This window comes from Mesoplodon bidens, assembly GCF_964165515.1.
Source record: "Mesoplodon bidens genome assembly, chromosome: 3".
Classification (NCBI taxonomy): domain Eukaryota; kingdom Metazoa; phylum Chordata; class Mammalia; order Artiodactyla; family Ziphiidae; genus Mesoplodon; species Mesoplodon bidens.
In genome coordinates, this window is record NC_138178.1 from 102,912,855 (window position 1) to 102,932,317 (window position 19,463).

General features: G+C 51.6%; 1 protein-coding gene across 4 annotated transcripts in view; it reads left to right on the forward strand.

Annotated features, from left to right (window-relative positions):
* Positions 1–19,362, forward strand: part of ARHGEF40 (Rho guanine nucleotide exchange factor 40) — a 21,600-nt gene extending 2,238 nt beyond the window's left edge. Inside the window, exons 2-24 of one of the 4 annotated variants that reach the window (XM_081229639.1) lie at positions 545–742; positions 1,363–2,614; positions 2,761–2,928; positions 3,062–3,182; positions 3,908–4,004; positions 4,115–4,195; positions 4,309–4,425; positions 8,357–8,452; positions 8,558–8,673; positions 9,049–9,175; positions 10,781–10,903; positions 11,005–11,148; positions 11,645–12,255; positions 12,379–12,613; positions 12,975–13,061; positions 13,663–13,878; positions 14,583–14,753; positions 15,562–15,739; positions 16,466–16,570; positions 16,810–16,953; positions 17,459–17,589; positions 18,006–18,050; positions 18,171–19,362. In XM_081229639.1, coding sequence (XP_081085765.1) covers positions 545–742; positions 1,363–2,614; positions 2,761–2,928; positions 3,062–3,182; positions 3,908–4,004; positions 4,115–4,195; positions 4,309–4,425; positions 8,357–8,452; positions 8,558–8,673; positions 9,049–9,175; positions 10,781–10,903; positions 11,005–11,148; positions 11,645–12,255; positions 12,379–12,613; positions 12,975–13,061; positions 13,663–13,878; positions 14,583–14,753; positions 15,562–15,739; positions 16,466–16,570; positions 16,810–16,953; positions 17,459–17,589; positions 18,006–18,047 — 4,560 coding nt within the window. In that variant the 3' untranslated portion in view covers positions 18,048–18,050; positions 18,171–19,362. Of the gene's footprint in view, positions 1–544; positions 743–1,362; positions 2,615–2,760; positions 2,929–3,061; positions 3,183–3,907; positions 4,005–4,114; positions 4,196–4,308; positions 4,426–8,356; positions 8,453–8,557; positions 8,674–9,048; positions 9,176–10,780; positions 10,904–11,004; positions 11,149–11,644; positions 12,256–12,378; positions 12,614–12,974; positions 13,062–13,662; positions 13,879–14,582; positions 14,754–15,561; positions 15,740–16,465; positions 16,571–16,809; positions 16,954–17,446; positions 17,590–18,005; positions 18,051–18,170 lie in introns of all 4 variants that reach the window. The other 3 variants (XM_081229636.1, XM_081229637.1, XM_081229638.1) reach the window with 3 other exon arrangements.
* The last annotated feature ends 101 nt before the right edge of the window (positions 19,363–19,463 follow it).

The following is a 19,463-nucleotide window of genomic DNA, read 5'->3' on the forward strand; positions in this document are numbered from 1 at the left end:
TTTAGAGCCACTCTGGGAGAGGATGAGGGGTGCTCGAAAGACTCAAGACAGATAGCCCTTCAGTCCTTCCCACCCAATGAGCATCTCTAGCATATGATTGTTCATGGGTGGTGGCACCTCTACTTAAGATGGGTGTCTCTGTGGAAGGCCCTGAGAAGAGGGACTGGCAGGAGGGCTGTGTAAAAGGGCTCCACCCTCCAGCGCTCTCAGCCATCAGTGACTTCCCTGATGGCCCAGGGGCCCATCTCTTCCTGAGGAGAGCCTATTCAATCCTTGCAATTTACAAGAACCAGGCTCAGCCCTAATCAAAGTCCTTCACAAAAGAGTCTCCTCAGATCTCCAAAGCCAAGGTCTCAGAGTACACTGCTAGGGCTGTGCACTCTGACTGGGCCAGCCCCACTCCCATCTCATTCAGCCAGCCTTTCCTGTCGTCTCTCTGCACACACTCTGTACATGATGGGGCCCCTGGGGGACACAGCCAGCCTCCAAGGAGCCATGCTCGGGTGATCTCTAGGGATCTGCAGCCTGGTCTTGTGTCTCCCAGGAGCCTGAGCCAGTAGAGGACTGTGTGCAGAGTACTTTGGCCGCCCTGTACCCACCTTTCGAGGCAACAGCCCCTACACTGTTGGGCCAAGTGTTCCAGGTGGTGGAGAGGACTTATCGGGAGGATGCGCTGAGGTACACGCTGGACTTCCTGGTGCCCGCCAAGCACCTGCTTGCCAAGGTCCAGCAGGAAGCCTGTGTGAGTGAATGCATCCCTGTTCTATCTCCCCTAAGAGCCACTGCCTCACCCGAGACACCAGTCAGACTGAATAATTTCCCCTCACCCAGAGACATCGCCTCCCCTGATACTGGTCCCCCCATAGGCACTTGCCATTCGCATGCTAACACATAGACACTCATCTTCCCCAAACACTGACCCCTCAGAAACATCAGCTCCCAAAGACCCTGACCCTCCAGACCCAATTCCAGACATTCCCTCCTCATATCAATTTTTCAAGATACTAACTCCCCCAGAAATGACTCAACAGAGTCACTCCTACAGATATAAAGAACTTCTAAGAGTCTCCAGCTCCTCCAAGACAATGGCATCTGCTGACCATGTCTTTATAATGACTCAGTTCTTACTCTCCCACTCATGGAACTAGCTTCCTAGAGAAGCTTCCTACCACCAGAAAACTGATCAGTCCCAATCCTTTCCTCTGTCACATGCACACCCCAAGATATCTCCTCCCCCTCCCCTGGAGTTATAACCCACCAGGCATAAGGCCACTCCTGCCTAGGGTAGCGCCATTCTAATTGCCCCCTCCTGCTGGTTTCATCAGCAGAGGCCTGAGCACAGCCTGCCACCTCTCTCCCCAGGCCCAGTACAGCGGTTTCCTCTTCTTCCACGAGGGCTGGCCCCTCTGCCTGCACGAGCAGGTAGTGGTGCAGCTAGCAGCACTCCCCTGGCAGCTGCTGCGCCCAGGAGACTTCTACCTGCAAGTGGTGCCTTCAGCAGCCCAAGCGCCCCGCCTGGCACTCAAGTGCCTGGCCCCAGGGGGTGGGCGAGTGCAGGAACTGCCTGTGCCCAATGAGGCTTGTGCTTACCTGTTCACACCTGAGTGGCTACAAGGCGTCAATAAGGACAGGCCGACAGGTCGCCTCAGCACCTGCCTTCTGTCCGCACCCTCTGGGATTCAGCGACTGCCCTGGGCGGAGCTCATCTGTCCTCGATTTGTACACAAAGGGGGCCTCATGGTTGGACATCGGCCAAGCACACTTCCCCCAGAAGTGCCCTCCGGGCCCCCAGGGCTCCCCAGCCCTCCACTCCCTGAGGAGGCCCTGGGCACTCGGAGTCCCGGGGATGGGCACAATGCCCCTGCTGAAGGACCTGAGGGCGAGTATGTGGAGCTGCTGGAGGTGACGCTGCCTGTGAGGGGAAGCCCCACGGACGCTGACGGCTCCTCGGGCCTCTCCAGGACCCGGACGGTACCCACACGCAAGGGTGCTGGGGGGAAGGGCCGGCATCGGAGACACCGGGCGTGGATGCACCAGAAGGACCTGGGGCCTCGGGACCAGGATGGAGCCCGCCCACCCGGTGAGGGGAGCAGCACTGGAGCCTCCCCTGGGTCTCCCCCGGGAGCCGAGGCTGAGGCTCTCCCTGCAGCAGCAGCCCTGGAGGTATCTGAGCCCCCAGCGGAGGCACTGGGGGAAGCCTCTGAGTTTTGCCCCCTGAGGCCAGGGGAGGTCGGAGGAGGAGCAGGCCAGGGGGCTGAAGGGCCACCCGGTACCCCTCGGAGAGCAGGCAAAGGAAACAGGAGAAAGAAGCGAGCTGCAGGCAGAGGGGCTCTTAACCGAGGAGGAGACAGTGCCCCACTGAGCCCTGGGGACAAGGACGAGACCAGCCACCAGGAAGCCCTTGTCAGTCTGCCCCCACCAAGTGAACACGAGCTTCCAGGATGCGGCCCAGTTAAGGAGGAGCACGAAGGCCCGGGGAAGCCAGACCCTGAGCCGAGAGAGGAGCTCAAACCACCAGATGAAGAAGAGCCTCGGCCCCCAGAAGCCTGTGGGCCTGTAGAAGAGAGGGCCAGAGAAAGAGAGCAGGAGGGGCCGAGGCTGGTGCGCGTGGCAGGTGAGATGACACCAAGGCCCGTGGGGCAAGGGCCAGGGTAGGTGAGGCCTAGGGAACGGGGCTGCGGGAAGAGCAGAGGTGAGGGTGGGAGCAGAATAGCCAGACCTGTCCTCACTCCAGGCCCATAGCTCTGCCTGTGCCTGCAGGGCCCAGCAATCCAGAAGGGCTCCTGTCTGAGCCCCTGGCACCATCCCCAGAGACTGTGCAGGAAGTGAAAGGGGACAGCATCCCGGAAGAGGCCACTCCAGTCTCCAGCTCTGATGACCCTGGTGTAGCTTGGGACTTAATGTCGTCTGGATATCTCGTCCTGACTGGTCAGTGGGCAGCAGTGGCTGAAGGGAAAGGGGTCGAGGAAGGAGAAGCCTCCAGGGTGGGCTGGGGAGGGAGGCAGGGTGGATGGGAGGTAGCCAAGGCCTGCCCCCAGTCGGGACCATTTTGTGTCTTCAGGAGGGGTGGATCAGAGTGGGCGAGCTCTGCTGACCATTACCCCACCGTGCCCTCCTGAGGAGCCTCCACCCTCCCAAGACATGCTGAGCACTGCTCTTCATTACCTCCACTCACTGCTCAGGTAACTGAGGCCCAGGCTGGCAGCTTACACACTAACCTCCTGGGTCGTGAGCACCCTGCCCTCCTCTCTCCTCAAGATATTGACCTCTAGGATACCTACTTCTTCAACCCTCAGATTTTCAAGTCATTGCTCTCTGACCTTACCGACCCCTGACTTGCAGCATATCTTCATCAATCCTCAAAATCAACACTGCTGACTTTCAGTATCCTAAGACACAACCTAGTTTATCAGAACCTTGATTAACTCATTCAACAACTCTTTCTTGAGCACCAGAACCGATTAGGCAGTATGCTAGGTGCTGGCATTGAATTCATACCCTTCCAGAGCACAGAATTCCTAACTTTTATTTATTTATTTATTTATTTATTTTTTACATCTTTATTGGAGTATAATTGCTTTACAATGGTGTGTTAGTTTCTGCTCTATAACAAAGTGAATCAGTTATACATATACATATGTTCCCATATCTCTTCCCTCTTGCGTCTCCCTCCCTCCCACCCTCCCTATAGAATTCCTAACTTTTTAATCCCTGATCCCATGACCCAGTAGCCATGTGAATACAGACTCCTAATTGCTAGGTCACTACCTCTTGGACACATGTCCGAGACTTTGACACTTTGCCCATCGCCAGGAACTAACTTCTCCTGAGGATGAGTAACATTAACACACACACACACACACACACACACGCACGCACAACCTCCTTGGCTCTTCTGCCCCCACAGGCCTGACCTACAGGTACTGGGGCTGTCCGTCCTGCTGGACCTTCGCAAGGCACCCGCACTGCCTCCAGCACTCATTCCTGTCCTGAGTCAACTTCAGGTGAGCAACCGCTTGAGACAAGTACTTCTTCTGGGTCCTGACTCTTCCCTAATGGTCATTCCAGGCTACCCCGTTGCCCACAATTCAGGGTTATTCTTCTCTGCCTTCAGGACTCAGGAGACCCTCCCGTCATTCAGCGGCTGCTGCTTCTCACTCATGATGACCCTCCAACTGAACTCCATGGATTTCAGGTTTGAGCCCCTCACTCCCACCTAGAGAGAAGAAGAACTGGCTGGAGCCCCAGGCCAGTCCCTGAATCCCTAGGTGCCCAGGCCAGAAAGCCCCTGCCTTCACATGTCTACAGGGTGCTGAGTTGCTGTCAGAGGGTGATCTGAAAAGAGTGGCCAAGCCAGAGGAGCTGCAGTGGGACTTGGGAGGTCACAGGGACCCCTCTCCCAGCCACTGGGTAGAGACACACAAGGTAAGCTTCACCTCCCCCACTCAGGACACTGGGAGCCAGGAGTGACCCAGCAGAGGACATTTTAGGAGAGAGAGGACAGATCTGAGACATGACCAAGGGGTTGAGGAAAAGTGGTTTCCCTTCCATTTAGTTCAATAAATATTTATGGTTCACAATTCAACAAGTGTTTATGAGCAAATTCAATTCAACAAGTATTTATTAGCAAAAGACTGTGCATGTGCCCTGGGCTACTGGGGAGATGAGACGAGTATGTTAAATAAATTCTTTCTTTTTGCTTCTAGTTTTGAGGTATAATTGAACAAGCACTGAACAAGTTTGAGGTGTACAACATAATGATTTGATTTACATACAATCATGAAGTTGTTACCACTAGTTTAGTGAACAGCCATCATCTCCTATGGATACAAAATTAAAGAAATAGGAAAAAAATTTTTTCCTTGTGATGGGAACTCTTAGGATTTACTCTTAACAACTTTCATATATAACATACAGCAGAGTTAATTATATTAATATTTATCATGTTGTACATCACATCCCTAGTGCTTACCTGTCTTATAACTGGAAATTTGACTATCTTCATCCAATTCCCCCTCCCTCTCATCTCCTGCCTCTGGTAACCACAAATCTGATCTCTTTTTCTATGAGTTTGTTTTGTTTGTTTGTTTTTGAGGTATAATTGACCTACAACACTGTGTTAGTTCTTGGTACACAACATAGTGATTCAATATGTCTATGCATTTCACCATAATGTCTAGTTGTCATCTGTCACCGTACAAAGATATCACATAATTATTGTACATTTTATACCTGTCGCTCATTTATTTTGCAACTGGAAGTTTGTATGTCTTGATCTCCCTTACCTATTTCTCTCCTCTCCTCACCCCCCTCCCCTCTGGCAACCATCCGTTTGTTCTCCGTATCTATAACTCTGCTTCTGGTTTGTTATGTTTGTTCACTTGTTTTTAAGATTCCACATATAAGTGAAATCATACAGTATTTGTCTTTCTCTGTCTGACTTATTTCACTTAGCATAATACCCTCTAGTCCATCCATGTTGTCACAAATGACAAGATTTCATTCTTTTTTATGGCTGAGTAATGTTCCATTGTATGTATATACCACATATTATTTAGTGGGAATTTAAGTTGCTTCCGTATCTTGGCTATTGTAGATAATGCTGCAATTAACACAGAGATGCATATATCTTTTCTAATTAGTGTTTTCACTTTCTTGGGATAAATACCCAGGAGTGGAATTGCTGGATCGTATGGTAGTTCTATTTTTAATTTTTTGAGGAATATCCATACTGTTGTCCATAGTGGCTGCACCAATTTACATTCCCACCAACAGTGCATGAGGGTTCCCTTTTCTGCACATCCTCACCTACACTTGTTATTCTGACAGGTGTGAGGTGATATCTCACTGCGGTTTTCATTTGCATTTTCCTGATGATTAGTAATGCTGAGCATCTTTTCATGTGCCTGTTGGCCATCTGTATGTCTTCTTTGGAAAAATGTTTATTCAGATCCTTGGCCCATATTTTAATTGGGTTGTTTGTTTTTTTGATGTTGAGTTGTGTGAGTTCTTTGTATATTTTGGATATTAACCCCTTATAAGATATATCATTTGCAAATATCTTCTCCCATTCAGTAGGCAGTCTTTTCATTTTGTTGATGGTTCCTTCGCTGTGCAAAAGCATTTTAGTTATACATAGTCCCATTTGCATATTTTTGCTTTTGTTTCCCTCGCATAAAGAGAAGTATCAAAAAAAATTACTAAGACAGATGTCAAAGAGTGTATTGTCTATGTTTTCTTCTAGAAGTTTTATGGTTTCAGGTCTTACATTCAAGTCTTTAATCCATTTAGAATTTATCTTTGTGCATGGTGTGAAAGAGTAGTCCAGTTTGATTCTTTTGCATGTAGCTGTCCAGTATTCCCAATACCATTTATTGCCGAGGTGGTCTTTTCCCATTGTATATTCTTGCCTCCTTTGTCATAGATTAATTGACCATATGTGTGTGGATTCATTTCTGGGTTCCCTATTCTGTTCCACTGATCTATGTGTCTGTTTTTGTGCCAGTATCATACTGTTTTGATTACTGTAGCTTTGTAGTATAGTTTGAAATCAGGGAGCATTATACCTCCCTTGACTTTGTTCTTTGTCAAGATTGTTTTGGCTATTCAGGGTCTTTTGTATTTCCATACAACTTTTAGAATTATTTGTTCTAGTTCTGTGAAAAATGCCATTGATATTTTGATAGGGATTGCCTTGAATCTGTAATTGTCTTGGGTAGTATGGACATTTTAACAATAATAATTTTTCCAATCCATGAGCACAGTATATCTTTCCATCTGTTTGTGTCATCTTCAATTTCTTTCATCACTGTGTTATAGTTTTCCAAGTACAGGTCTTTTACCTCCTTAGTTAGGTTTATTCCTAGGTATTTTATTCTTTTTGATGCAATTGTAAATGGAATTGTTTTCTTAATTTCTCTCTCTGATAGTCCAGTATTAGTGTATAAAAATGCAACAGATTTCTATATATAGATTTTGTATCCTGCAACTTTACTGAATTCATTGGTGAGATCTAGTAGTTTTTTGGTGGTGTCTCTAGGATTTTTTATGTATAGTATCATATCATCTGCAAACAGTAACCATTTTACTTCTTCCTTTTCAATTTGGATGCCTTTTATTTCTTATTCTTCTCTGATTGCTATGGCTAGGACTTCCAAAACTATGTTGAATCGAAGTGGCAAGAGTGGGCATCCTTGTCTTATTCCTGATCTTAAAGGAAATGATTTCAGCTTTTCATCATTGGGGATGATGTTAGCTGTGGGTTTGTCGTGAGTGGCCTTTATTATGTTGAGGTATGTTCCCTCTTTATCCACCTTGTTGAGAGTTTTTATCATAAGTGGATGCTGAATATTATGAAAAGTTTTCTCCACATCTATCAAGATGATCTTGTGATTTTTATCCTACATTTTGTTAACGTGGTGTATCACATTGATCAGTTTGCAGATGTTGAACCATCCTTGCATATCTGGAATAAATTCCACTTGATCATGGTGTATAATCATACACCATGCACTGTTGGATTTGATTTGCTGGTATTTTGTTGAGTGTTTTTGCATCTATGTTTATCAGTGATATCAGATGATATCAGTGATATTGGCTTGTAATTTTCTCTTTTTGCAATTCTTAATATGACATTAAACAGCATATCATTTTTGGTGGATGATAAGTCAGAAACAACTGGAGAAGAGTGCAAAATAGTATCACTGGGGTTCTAGAAAGAGCTGAGAGTCAGAGAGCCTGGTTCTGGTTCCACGTGATCTTGAGCAAACTAATATACCTTACTTCCGGAGATGGTGCCTTTCTGTACCTGCTCCCTGCACCAGCATTCCAGCCTCAAGATCATTGCCCTCACAGTACAGCAACTGTGACATAATCTCTGATTCTATGAATCTAAATTCTGTGAGTATTCAAGAAAAGAGGTATGAGCATGATCTGAGCCAAGTATTAAAGGGGGTCTGTAACATGGCCTCTAAGCTGTGGATCAAAGGGGAAGTGCATCTGAAGAGGCAGAGAAAAGGGTTTTATAGGGTCAAGAGCCAGTGCAGATGAGGGAAAGGAGATTCATGTTTACTAAGCTGTAAGATGTGCCAGGCCCATGATACCTGCTTACCTAGCATCATCTCTTTAAACCTTTAAATCCAGTGTGTCTTATCATGACTTTACAGTTGAGGAAACTGAGGTTCAGGAAGGTTTCTGGACCTGCCTAAGGTCATACAATTAGTAAGCGACAAAGTCAGGAACTGAACCCAGCATCGCCCCCATAAAAGTCTCTGGGGTTGCCCCTCCTCCACCCTAGGGCTTAGGCCCCTTATCCTGAACTCTGTCCCTGGACTCCATTCCTGTGTGTTTGTCTCAGGAAGTGGAAAGGTTGTGCCGCCTGTGCCGAGGTGTGCTGGGCTCTGTACGGCGAGCCATTGAGGAGCTAGAGAGAGCAGCAGAGCCAGAGGGAGAGGTAGGAAATGAGATGGGACAAGAGGGGATGAGGTGGGGATGGGGCTGGGCTGAGCTGAGGACCTCCTGGTGGAACCCCAACTGTCAACTTCTCCCTGCCCCGCAGGAGGCGGCAGGAATGCCTGAGCCCCTACAGAAGGTACTGGCAGATCCCCGGCTGACGGAGCTGCAGAGGGATGGGGGAGCCATCCTGATGAGGCTGCGCTCCACCCACAGCAGCAAGTACGAGGGATGGGTGTGTGGGTGCAGGTGGATGTGGAGGATGGAGACACAGCAGGGGGCCGCCAATTCACCTTAGCTGCCAGATAATTCTTACTAAGCATGTATCTGGACAAGATATGCTTCTCCACTTATCTCATAACTCTCACAACATCCCTAGGTGCTAATTATGATTATCAATGGGGATTTGGAGGATCAGAAATGTTTAATGTCTTGGCCAAGGTTGGTCAGTAAATGGAAGAGTAAAGATTCAGATCCAGGCCCATACTCTGACCCAGGATGCTGTGCCACTCCTCACGTTGGGATGCAAGGATGGGATGGGGTTGCGGGGCAGGCTTGACAAAGGCAGTGGTTCATTCTGCCCCCCTCCCTACCCAGGCTGGAGGGCCCAGGCCCAGCTACACTGTATCAGGAGGTGGACGAAGCCATTCACCAGCTTGTGCGCCTTTCCAACCTACATGTGCAACAGCAGGAGCAGCGGCAACGCTTGCACCGACTCCAGCAGGTGAGCCAGGACCTCCTCCTCCATGCTTAACTCCACCTGGGGGCCTGGCCTCCAGCACCCTTTCCCACTGATACTTACAGTTGATGGTGTTCTCCTAACCTGGCTTGGTCGAAAGGCCCTCCCTCTCTCCTCATCTCCCCTGGAAGTTGATCATGGTCAGTGTGAGATTCAACAAGAGGGAGATAGCATCTCAGCACCCGCTAAGAAGAGAAGCCAGATCTCCCCCTCCCACTGTTGATGTTTGATCAAGGATCCTTAGAGACTGTGAGAGAGGCTTAGGTGCCCTAGGGGATTCTGGGAAGAGCCGATTGATTCTGAGTGCCTACCTCCTTAGCTTAAAAGCAACAAATGTCTATCGATACCAGCTCCCTCCACCCCTTGTGCAATGTCATCCCCAAACCTGAGGACGGAAAGGTCCCACCTCCCTCCACCTTGGAAGGAGAGGACAGTGGAAACTGCTAAAGGCCTTGGAAACCAAGGCCTCTTTGTGGGAAAGATTCAGGAATAAAGCTGGCTTCTCTGAGCCTTGATTCTTTTCTCCTGGGGTTAAGAACTCCATAGGGATTTGCTCTCCACCCTACCTTGTGGGGTAGCAGGGGCACTGAAATCTGATTGCTCCTCCATAGCTCCTAAGTGTGGTAAGTGAACACCTCATGGACCTGCATGTGGCCTTAGGGGAAAGGTCATCTCAGGGTCAGTGTTAAAGCAGGGTGGGGGCAGGGGTCTCTGTTCCTGAGATTTCTGCATATTTAGCTTCCTCCATCCCAGCATCCAAAGGTTTGTATCTCCCACTGTTTGCTTGTTTGCTTATTAGCTGTTTTCCCCCTGTCTAAAAACTATTAGCACACAGGATCTGGAGTCTAAAGTGTTCAGCTTGAGTTCTCTGCTAGGAGTGAGATATTGGACAAGTCTGGAAGCATCTCTGAGTCCCCAAGTCCTCATCAGCAGAATGGGGGGTGATAGTAAGGCTTACCTCACAAGGGTGTTCGGGTGATCAAATGATTTCAGCAAAGGACTGTAGAAGTGTTTATTGTTGGCACGGGTTACTGGGAACATTCTCAAACTTCCCGTCCTCAGGCTGTCTCACCCCAGATTCCAGCCTTTCTTCAGAGGGAAGAATTACCATCCCTTTTTGGTCAGATATCCCAGAACCAACACGAGAGTACCTAGAGCCCCATAATAGGCAACTGGAGCTACACACACACACACACATGCCTGGGGTGTCTCTCCAAGCCTGGTCCCTGTCTCTAGGCTCTATGAATGTGAAATTTCTCCTGGCCCTCGTGCCTCTGGCTCACCCCAGTTTTATCTATTTCACCTGGAGGCGTAGCCCTGGAACCCTAGCATGCGCCTCTCAGGGCTTCCTGCCAGCCCAGCCTCCCCTTCAACTGGTGCTTTACAAAGATGGCTTACTCACTTTACTTGACCCTTGTGGAAACTACCACCATTCCCTGTTATCACTTCCACTTTACAGCTGAGATGAAATGGTTTCCCCCAAGGTTCTACAGGGTGGGGCGGTGGGGTCAGAGCTGGATCTCAGCTTTCCTTTCCACTGCACGGCCCCTTCTCCCTCATGGCCCCGCTCTCCCACCCTGTCTGCCCCAGGTGCTGCAGTGGCTCTCGGGCCCGGGGGAGGAGCAGCTGGTGAGCTTTGCTGTGCCCGGGGACTCCCTGTCTGCCCTGCAGGAGACAGAGCTACGATTCCGGGCTTTCAGTGCTGAGGTTCAGGTGAGAAGGGGGAGAGGGGCAGGTGAGAGGAAACACGTGGGGAGGGAAGGGGAGACTGACTGGACTGAGGGCCAGGTCTGAGAGCAGCCTCCCTTCTCCAGGAGCGCCTGGCTCAGGCGAGGGAGGCCCTGGCCCTGGAGGAGGACCCTGCCTCCCAGAAGGTTCTGGATATCTTTGAACAGCGCCTGGAGCAGGTTGAGAGTGGCCTCCACCGGGCTCTGCGGCTACAGCGCTTCTTCCAGCAGGTATGTGCTGAGCCTCTTCCTTCTATGCCCACCACTGCCTTTCTTCTGCCTGGAGAAGCTAATGGGGTAGTCGTTAGAAGCAGGGACTTAGGAGGCCGTCTTCTGGGCTTTGACTCTTGGCTCTGCCGCCTACTTGATGAATGACCTGGGACAGGATACTAAACCTGAGTGTGCCTCGTGGCACCTACCTTACGGGGCTGAGTGACGATTACGTAAGCAGTATGTAACAGGTACTTAGTACAGAGTCTGCCACTTGTAAATTCTAAGTATCGGCCATCCTTTCGTCTAGGCCCCTCTGTCTCCATACCAGCCCAGAGTGACACGCTAGGCCGTGATGCCGGGACAGTGAGGGGAGGTGTTCTAAGAGGACTGGGGTGTGGTGGGCCTTGGGAAGCCATCAGCGAAGGAGGACAGGAGCTGTCATCGGGCAGCGTGTGGGAGTGGCACAGGACCTCACTCCTTCCCCTCGCCACTCCCCACCCCTTTGGCCTTGTAGGCACATGAATGGGTGGACGAAGGTTCCACGAGGCTCGCAGGAGCTGGGCCGGGGCGGGAAGCAGTGCTGGCAGCCCTGGCCCTGCGGCGCACCCCGGAGCCCAGCGCTGGCACCTTCCAGGAGATGCGGGCCCTGGCCCTGGACCTGGGCAGCCCGGCGGCTCTGCGAGAGTGGGGCCGCTGCCGGGCCCGCTGCCAAGAGCTGGAGAAGAGGGTTCAGCAACAGCTGGGAGCGGAGGCGAGTCCACGGGGCCACCGGCGACGACGGGCAGACAGTGCCAGCAGTGGAGGGGCCCAGCGGGGCTCCCACAGCCCCTCACCCAGCCTCCGTTCCCTGCTGCTCCCCAGCAGTCCCGGGCCGCGGGCAGCCCCGTCCCACTGCTCCCTGGCGCCCTGTGGGGAGGACTATGAAGACGAGGGCCCCGAGCTGGCTCCGGAAGCAGAGGGCAGACCGCCGAGGACGGTGCTGATCCGAGGCCTGGAGGTCACCAGTACGGAGGTGGTAGACAGGACGTGCTCACCCCGGGAACATGTGCTGCTGGGCCGGGCCGGGGGCCCAGAAGGGCCCTGGGGAGTAGGCACCCCCCGGATGGAGCGCAAGCGAAGCATCAGGTGAGAGCCCAGCCCAGCTGGTGCCCAAGAGGCAGGCCCAGCTAGCCCGCGGGAAAAGAATATGATACTGTTGGCATGGTCCTCCCATGCCACAACCTCCCCTGTCACTCATTGTACCTGCAGCGCCCAGCAGCGTCTGGTGTCTGAACTGATTGCCTGTGAGCAGGAGTACGTGGCCACCTTGAGTGAGCCAGTGCCACCCGCTGGGCCTGAGCTGACCCCTGAACTGCGGGGCACCTGGGCCGCGGCCCTGAGTGCCCGGGAGAGGCTCCGCAGTTTCCACCGGACACACTTTCTGCGGGAGCTTCAGGGCTGCGCCACCCACCCCCTGCGCATCGGGGCCTGCTTCCTTCGCCATGTGAGTCAGCCTCTGAAACTCCTTCCAGGGCTTCTCCCTTCACATGTCTCAGCCCCATCTGCTTGTCCCTCCTTCTCAGTATCTGCCCCCCGACCCCACCCACCACCAGAACGTGTGGCCCCAAACGCCGGCGCCTACTGCCGTTTGCTGGGCTCCTGGATCCACTCAGCTCATGTGTCCCTGACGTCCAGTGCTGCCTGGCCTTCGCTCTCTCCACGGGAGCCTGTCATTCCCCAGGCAGACTGAGTGTTCCCTGGTGGCCTGTCCCTCCTTCGGGCTCTACAGGATGTGGAGGAGGAAAGGGAGAGGCTTGTCTGCAGAGCCTCACTGGAAATGACTTACCGCTTCCCTACCGGCACAGGGGGACCAGTTCAGCCTTTACGCCCACTATGTGAAGCACCGGCACAAACTGGAGAATGGTCTGGCTGCCCTCAGCCCCCCAACCAAGGTAACTTTTTCTCCAACCCTCATGAGAAGCGGAGGGGCCGGGAAGACCTAAAATCCACCCAACCTCAAAATCTCTCGGGGAAAAAAAGCTTTCCTGGATGTACCCAGGAACGTCACCTACCAATAATCTCCCAGAGTTGCTGAGGGTGGGACAAGCACTGGACTGGGAGCCAGGTGAACCCGGGTTCCTATCCAGCCCACCTGAGGACTTTGGGCAATAGTATTGATTCCTGTGGGCCGCTGTTTCTTCATCTAGTGAATGGTGGCAGTATTCGCTATAGCTAACTAAGAGAGTGCTCTGAGGGTCAAAAGGCCTCACATCAAAAGATGTGAAAGTGATTTCAAAAGTTAAAAGCCAGAGAATATAAGGGATTACTTATATCCCTCTTCCATTCTCCCTCAAGATATAGAGGACAGCGGAATCTCCTGCAGCCCTCCTGCCTCCTTTCTTTCTGGTGGAAGGTTTTTCGCCTTACCTTTGGGTGTATCTGGGCTTGACCTACCCCTAAAAACCCGGAATACTGCGCATCTTCCCCGAAGGGCTCAGACCCGAACAGCTCCAGCCCCTCCCCTCATTCCTATCTGTTTCTGCCCCAAACTAGGGCACCATGGAGGGGGGCCCTCATCTGCCCCGGGCCCTGCAGCAGCCCCTGGAGCAGCTGGCCAGGTATGGGCGGCTCCTGGAGGAGCTCCTAAGGGAAGCTGGGCCTGAACCAAGTTCTGAGCGCCAGGCCCTTGGGGCTGCCATGCAACTGCTCCGGGAACAAGAGACCCGCGGCAAAGACCTGCTGGCTGTGGAGGCGGTGCGTGGCTGCGAGGTGAGGCCGTGGCTCCAGACACTCCAGCTTGGGCTGCCTAGCCTTGTAGCCTGTGGGCTGGTAACCAGAAAACTAGACTCAGGGTCAGAGGGCTCCAGGCTGTAATTTCTAACCAGCTGGATAGCTTTGGTCAAGTCACTGAACTTCACTGGGGCTCAATTTCCTCGTCTATAAATAAAGAAGCTATGTCCTGCCCGACATCCTGTGGCCCTGTATCTGCCTGTGCTTTCCTACTCCTTTCCTAATTCTCATCTCTATCTACCCTGCACTTCATCCTGTATCTCAACATTCAACATATACCTTATTCTCCTCTCCTTAGTCTCTTTCCAGTCCTGAGGTTCCAGAACAGGTTGGAAACCTACCTCCTCTAGGATAGACCTCTTTTCCCTTCGGTTCTTTGCTGATTTGATTCTCTTCCTGGGGCAAAATGGTGCTTTGGTCCCCAACATGCAAAGGCTTACCCATTGGAGGCTATAAACCCTACTGTGTGATGTACCTTCTATCTTCAGGGCTGTGCTGCTGGGCCAGGTGTGCTGTGCGTGGTGACCAGTGGATAGATTCTAGGCCAAGGGCTTCCCTGATTTCCTGACTCTGCCTGAGAACCAGTGCATTCGGCCCCTGGCCCTATAAATCCCATTTTTACTCCCCGTAAAATATATACAAAGGGCTCCAGGGCCAATGACCTTTCCTTTTGCTTTCCCCAGATAGATCTGAAGGAGCAGGGACAACTCCTGCATCGGGACCCTTTCACAGTCATCTGTGGCCGGAAGAAGTGCCTTCGCCACGTCTTTCTCTTTGAGCATCTCCTCCTGTTCAGCAAGCTCAAGGGCCCTGAGGGGGGGTCAGAGACCTTTGTTTATAAGCAGGCCTTTAAGGTACAATGCCAGGGGGTGGGGTGGGGGTGGGAAACCATGGGGATGGGACAGGAAGTCATGCTCTTCTTGGGAACGCAGGATGTTCTGGAAATTCAATCCCAACCCAGGTTCAGAATCTGTATCATCTGGAACAGGCTTTGGCCTGTAATCAAACATCAGGTTAGGGTGCCGAGGTGACAGAGGTCCCTGTCATTGGTCTACTCCATGGGGTTCTCCTTATTCATGCAGGAGATTCATGAGGCATTCCAAACCAGAAGCGGGGAGGACCTTTCCCATTAGGAACACACATGCTTTCTGAGTTAGGGATGGTCGCTGAGGGAGGAAGAGAAAGGACACTATAGATATAGCTTAACTTGATGGAACTGAAGAACCCAAGAGGAGGGAGGCCTTGCTTTAGGGAAACAGCCTTGATATCCAGATAAACATCAATAGCGGCCTAGTCCCAGATCAGGCGTTGTGGCATGACTCTTAAGAGTTTCTGACTTTGTCCCCCCTACACTAGTTCCAGCAGAGTCCAGTATAGAGAAAAAAGCCTAAGTTTGGAATAACATAGCCACGAGTTTGAACTCTTTCTCCAATAAGCTATGATAAGCCCTTGGACAAGTTGCTTTGTGTGTCTGGGCACCCCCCTTCTGTAAATCGTGCTTGTTATAAAGACTAAAAGCAGAGCACTTGGCTCATGGTAGGTGTTGAGCAAACATTTACTAAGCATCTACCAGATGCCAGGCTAAGTGTAGTGCTTTTCCACGTGGTATCATCTAGCCAGAATGCACTCCGTCTTCACCCACTCTCCTCCGCTTTTTCTCAGACTGCTGACATGGGGCTAACAGAAAACATCGGGGACAGTGGGCTCTGCTTTGAGCTGTGGTTTCGGCGGCGGCGTGCACGAGAGGCGTACACCCTGCAAGCAGCCTCACCAGAGATCAAACTCAAGTGGACAAGTTCTATTGCCCAGCTGCTGTGGAGACAGGCGGCCCACAACAAGGGTACCAGGCAGAGCTGGGAGAGGGTGTGCTTGGGATCAAGGTTATGGCAGGTTAGCTGGAGAGTGTGGAGAGTGCCCAGGGGAAAGAGGATGTAGGATGGAGAATGACGTATGAGAAGACTGAAGATCTGACATGAGAGAGATTGCTGAGATAGAACTTAATCTGAGGTGCACCAAAAGGAAAGAGGAAGCTAGCAAATTTCAGGGAGGCAAGCGCAAATGGCTGGGCAAAAGAGAGTGAGAGAGTGCTCACCGGACCTGCCTTCCAGAACTTAATTGCTGTGTTACCAGGATTAGTTTGTTTGTTTTGTTTTGGGGGGGTCTTTTGCTAGTTGTTTTTTAATTCTCTGAACCTCATTCCACTAATCTGAAAAATGGAAAGCAACATCTACATCTTGGTATGATAGGAAGGATTAAATAAGGTGATATATATGGAAGCACTTGATAAACTGTAAAGGTATGTAAAAACGTGAGTTTTGCTCTTAATGTCCAAGATAAAGGGAAGAAGGTATTAGAAGAGAAGTTGGGAAGCCGGAATGACAAATGGGCAGGATGCAACATATAGGAGAGAAGAGACAGAAGTCTGAGGGGGAAGTCGAGGACCACGATCACCATCCATGTCATAACAGTCAACAGGAAGCATAACAAGAGATACCAGAGGAATGAGAGGGAGGAATGAGAGTTGGGAAGGAGCAAAGAGGTTGGTAACAGGGTCTCTGTTCCCTAGAGCTCCGAGTGCAGCAGATGGTCTCCATGGGCATTGGGAATAAACCCTTCCTGGACATCAAAGCCCTTGGGGAGCGGACGCTGAGTGCCCTGCTCACTGGAAGAGGTGAGGGCCAGAGTGCTGGGGGTGGGGGGGTGGCCTCCAGCAGTCAAGACCTTGAGAGTGAAAGTACGGTGAGGAGGCATGGTGGAAAATGAGCAAAGGTCATGAGTGGATATGTCTTCCCAGAAACTGTGGGACTGACTGGGAGGCCCTCTATGAACTGAGGGGCATTTCAGGGAGCCAGGAGGGCTTTCCCACACCAGCACCCCACCCCTCCACCCCCCCACCCCCGCTCTCTGCAGCCGCCCGCACCCGGGCCTCGGTGGCCGTGTCATCTTTTGAGCATGCCGGCCCCTCCCTTCCCGGTCTTTCCCCGGGAGCCTGTTCCCTGCCTGCCCGCGTCGAGGAGGAGGCCTGGGATCTGGACGTCAAGCAAATTTCCCTGGGTGAGGCACCTCTCAAGGGGTGGCTCCCAACAGCTGGGTCATCATGGTGATGTTCAGGCTGCTTGCTGCTGAGCAATTCCTTTCTCTAGCCAAGGGGCCCAGCTGCCATGACAACTATGTACAGCTTCCCCATTGCTAAAAGAGCCTTCCATCTGGTTGCTAGGGTAATGCTTACAGCAGCCTGTTGCTAAGAAGCACTTCCTCTGTACCTCTCTCTCTAGCTCTCCTTGGGTTTCTATAGAAACTGCTTCAGCTTCCTGTTGTACCCTCCTGGTTCACCACGGCAATCCTTATAGTTTCCTGTCGCTTCCCCTCTGGTTGCTCTAATGATGCTGCTGACAGTTTCCTGCCTCTTGGTAGGGGGGTTCTCTTGCAACTGGATTGCTATGGTGACTTACAGCTTCCTGTTGCTCTGGAGCTTTTTCTTCCCTGATGGAGCAGCTTGGTTACTTAAGGTAATCTAGAGGGGTTCTATACCCTGCTCTCACCCTAGCTTCCCCTCCAGCCCCAGAAACATTTGCCTCTTCTGGAGATGTGTCCCCAGGACCAAGAAACAGCCCCAGCCTGCAACGCCCACACCCTGGGAGCAGCACTCCCATCCTGGCCAGTGGAGGGATCTTAGGGCTATCCCGACAGGTAAGTCCTTGCAATAGGGCTGAGAATGGGGTAGTCTCTTCGGACACTTTCTGGGTGGGCTCTTCTGATCATTCAACCCATGAGGGGCAGGGGGACCAGTGAGCCTGTGCTCCCAGCAAGGCTACAGATTGGAGGGATGTATTGTCCAGTCTGCCCTTCTCCTCTTCCCCAGGCCTGGCTGAGAGGGCTCAAGGTCAGAAGTGAATCTTTAATAAGGAGTGGAGGGCAGGAGTGATAGAAAGGGGAGAATTCCAACAGCCTGGACTTGGATTAAATCAGCAAAATTCAGGAACGCTGGGGAGGAAAGAGGGGTGAACTAACTGACAGGCTTGGGAGAGAGAGAAAGGTTATATAACCTCTCTATATAAGAGGTCGTTTCTTATCCTTTAAATTCACTGCAGTTTCTCTTCCCTCAGAGTCATGCCCGAGCCCTGAGTGACCCCACCACACCTCTGTGACTGGTGAGTTGGTACCCGCTTTCTACCACATACTGCAGCCTTCCCTCTTCCCTTCCCCAGCGGCTTGGGAGTCAGCTTCTTCTCTCTCCCAACTCATCTTCCCTCTTCCTTCCTGGCTTCTAGAGAAGATCCAGACCTTGGCTACAGGCCCTCCTCTCAGCACGCTTTGGGCTGGGATGCTGGGGGGACATAGTGGAGGACTGGAAGAGCATTGAATTCCTTCCCTCTGCTTCTTGGACAGAAAGGAGGTCAAAGGACCAGTGTGTTTCCCTGCTACTGCTGTCTCTAGCTCTCCCCAGCCAGGTGCCTTCCTGCAGGAACCAGAGTGTCCACACTTGCTTGCCTTCATACCCTGGAGGTGGGGAAATTATCCCTCGTCCAGTCCTTCCCCATCCGGGGCCACTGCATACTCCCAAGACACCGCTCCGTGTCAGCCCTTCCCCGACAGCCTGTGTTCGCCCCTTCGTCCTGCCCCCTGACCCTCCTTGAGAAGACTCATCTCTGCCAGTTCCTGGTGACTCCATTCTGGGGTGTCATAGGAAACGGAGCTATGCAAACCATTATAGAAGGGTGGGCTAGGGAACTGCAAACTTTATATATGTAATAACTGTTATTTTAATACTATTGTTATATTAAATATATTTACTCACACTTTGTCTCTGAAGAGCTAGAGCAGACCTCAGGGTTGAGGTGATACCACTAACTTGAGCACTACCACTCACCCAACCATTAACTAGAACACAGAAAATAAAACCAAGGCTGCAAGGTACCCTGTACCCCTTACTGGGCCAAAGCTGGGCCCGTGCCTGGGTGAATGTGTGCCCTCCCAGAGGAGTGGCCCCCAGAGGTTCAATGCACCCTTTGAAGTTCCTGCTCTCATGCTGCACCCACTTCTTGAGGCTGAGCTGGTCACAGTCAAGCTGGGGTCCAGCACCATTCAGCAGTTCTCAAAATGAGGTCCTCAGATCACAGTACATGAGAATCCCCTGGGCTACTTGTTAAATGCTAGTTCCTGGGCCCTGCCCCTGAGCTACTTAAGCCAAAGCCTGAGGGTAAAGCCCAAGTTTCTTACCAAGCTCTTTGGGTGATAAAAAGTGCCTGAAAAGATGACTATTTTCTGGACACAGTGGCCCAAGGAGGACAGGACATAGGCAGGCAGACACAGTGCCCTGTGCCTCAAGACACCTGTTTATTGGGGACACAACTCTGCGACAGGGATGACAGGAATCGTACCAAAAATAGCAACGTCTACAGGGCCCCTGGAGGGGCTAGAAGGGTACAGTGCCCCCACCCCCACCCATTGTACAAAAATAAACTCTCACGCCTATGGACCAGCAAAGACTGGCAAAGCTGCCCCTCACCAGGAACACTCCTCTCTGCCAGCCCTGGGACCCCGTTCTTTGATCCTCACCCCTG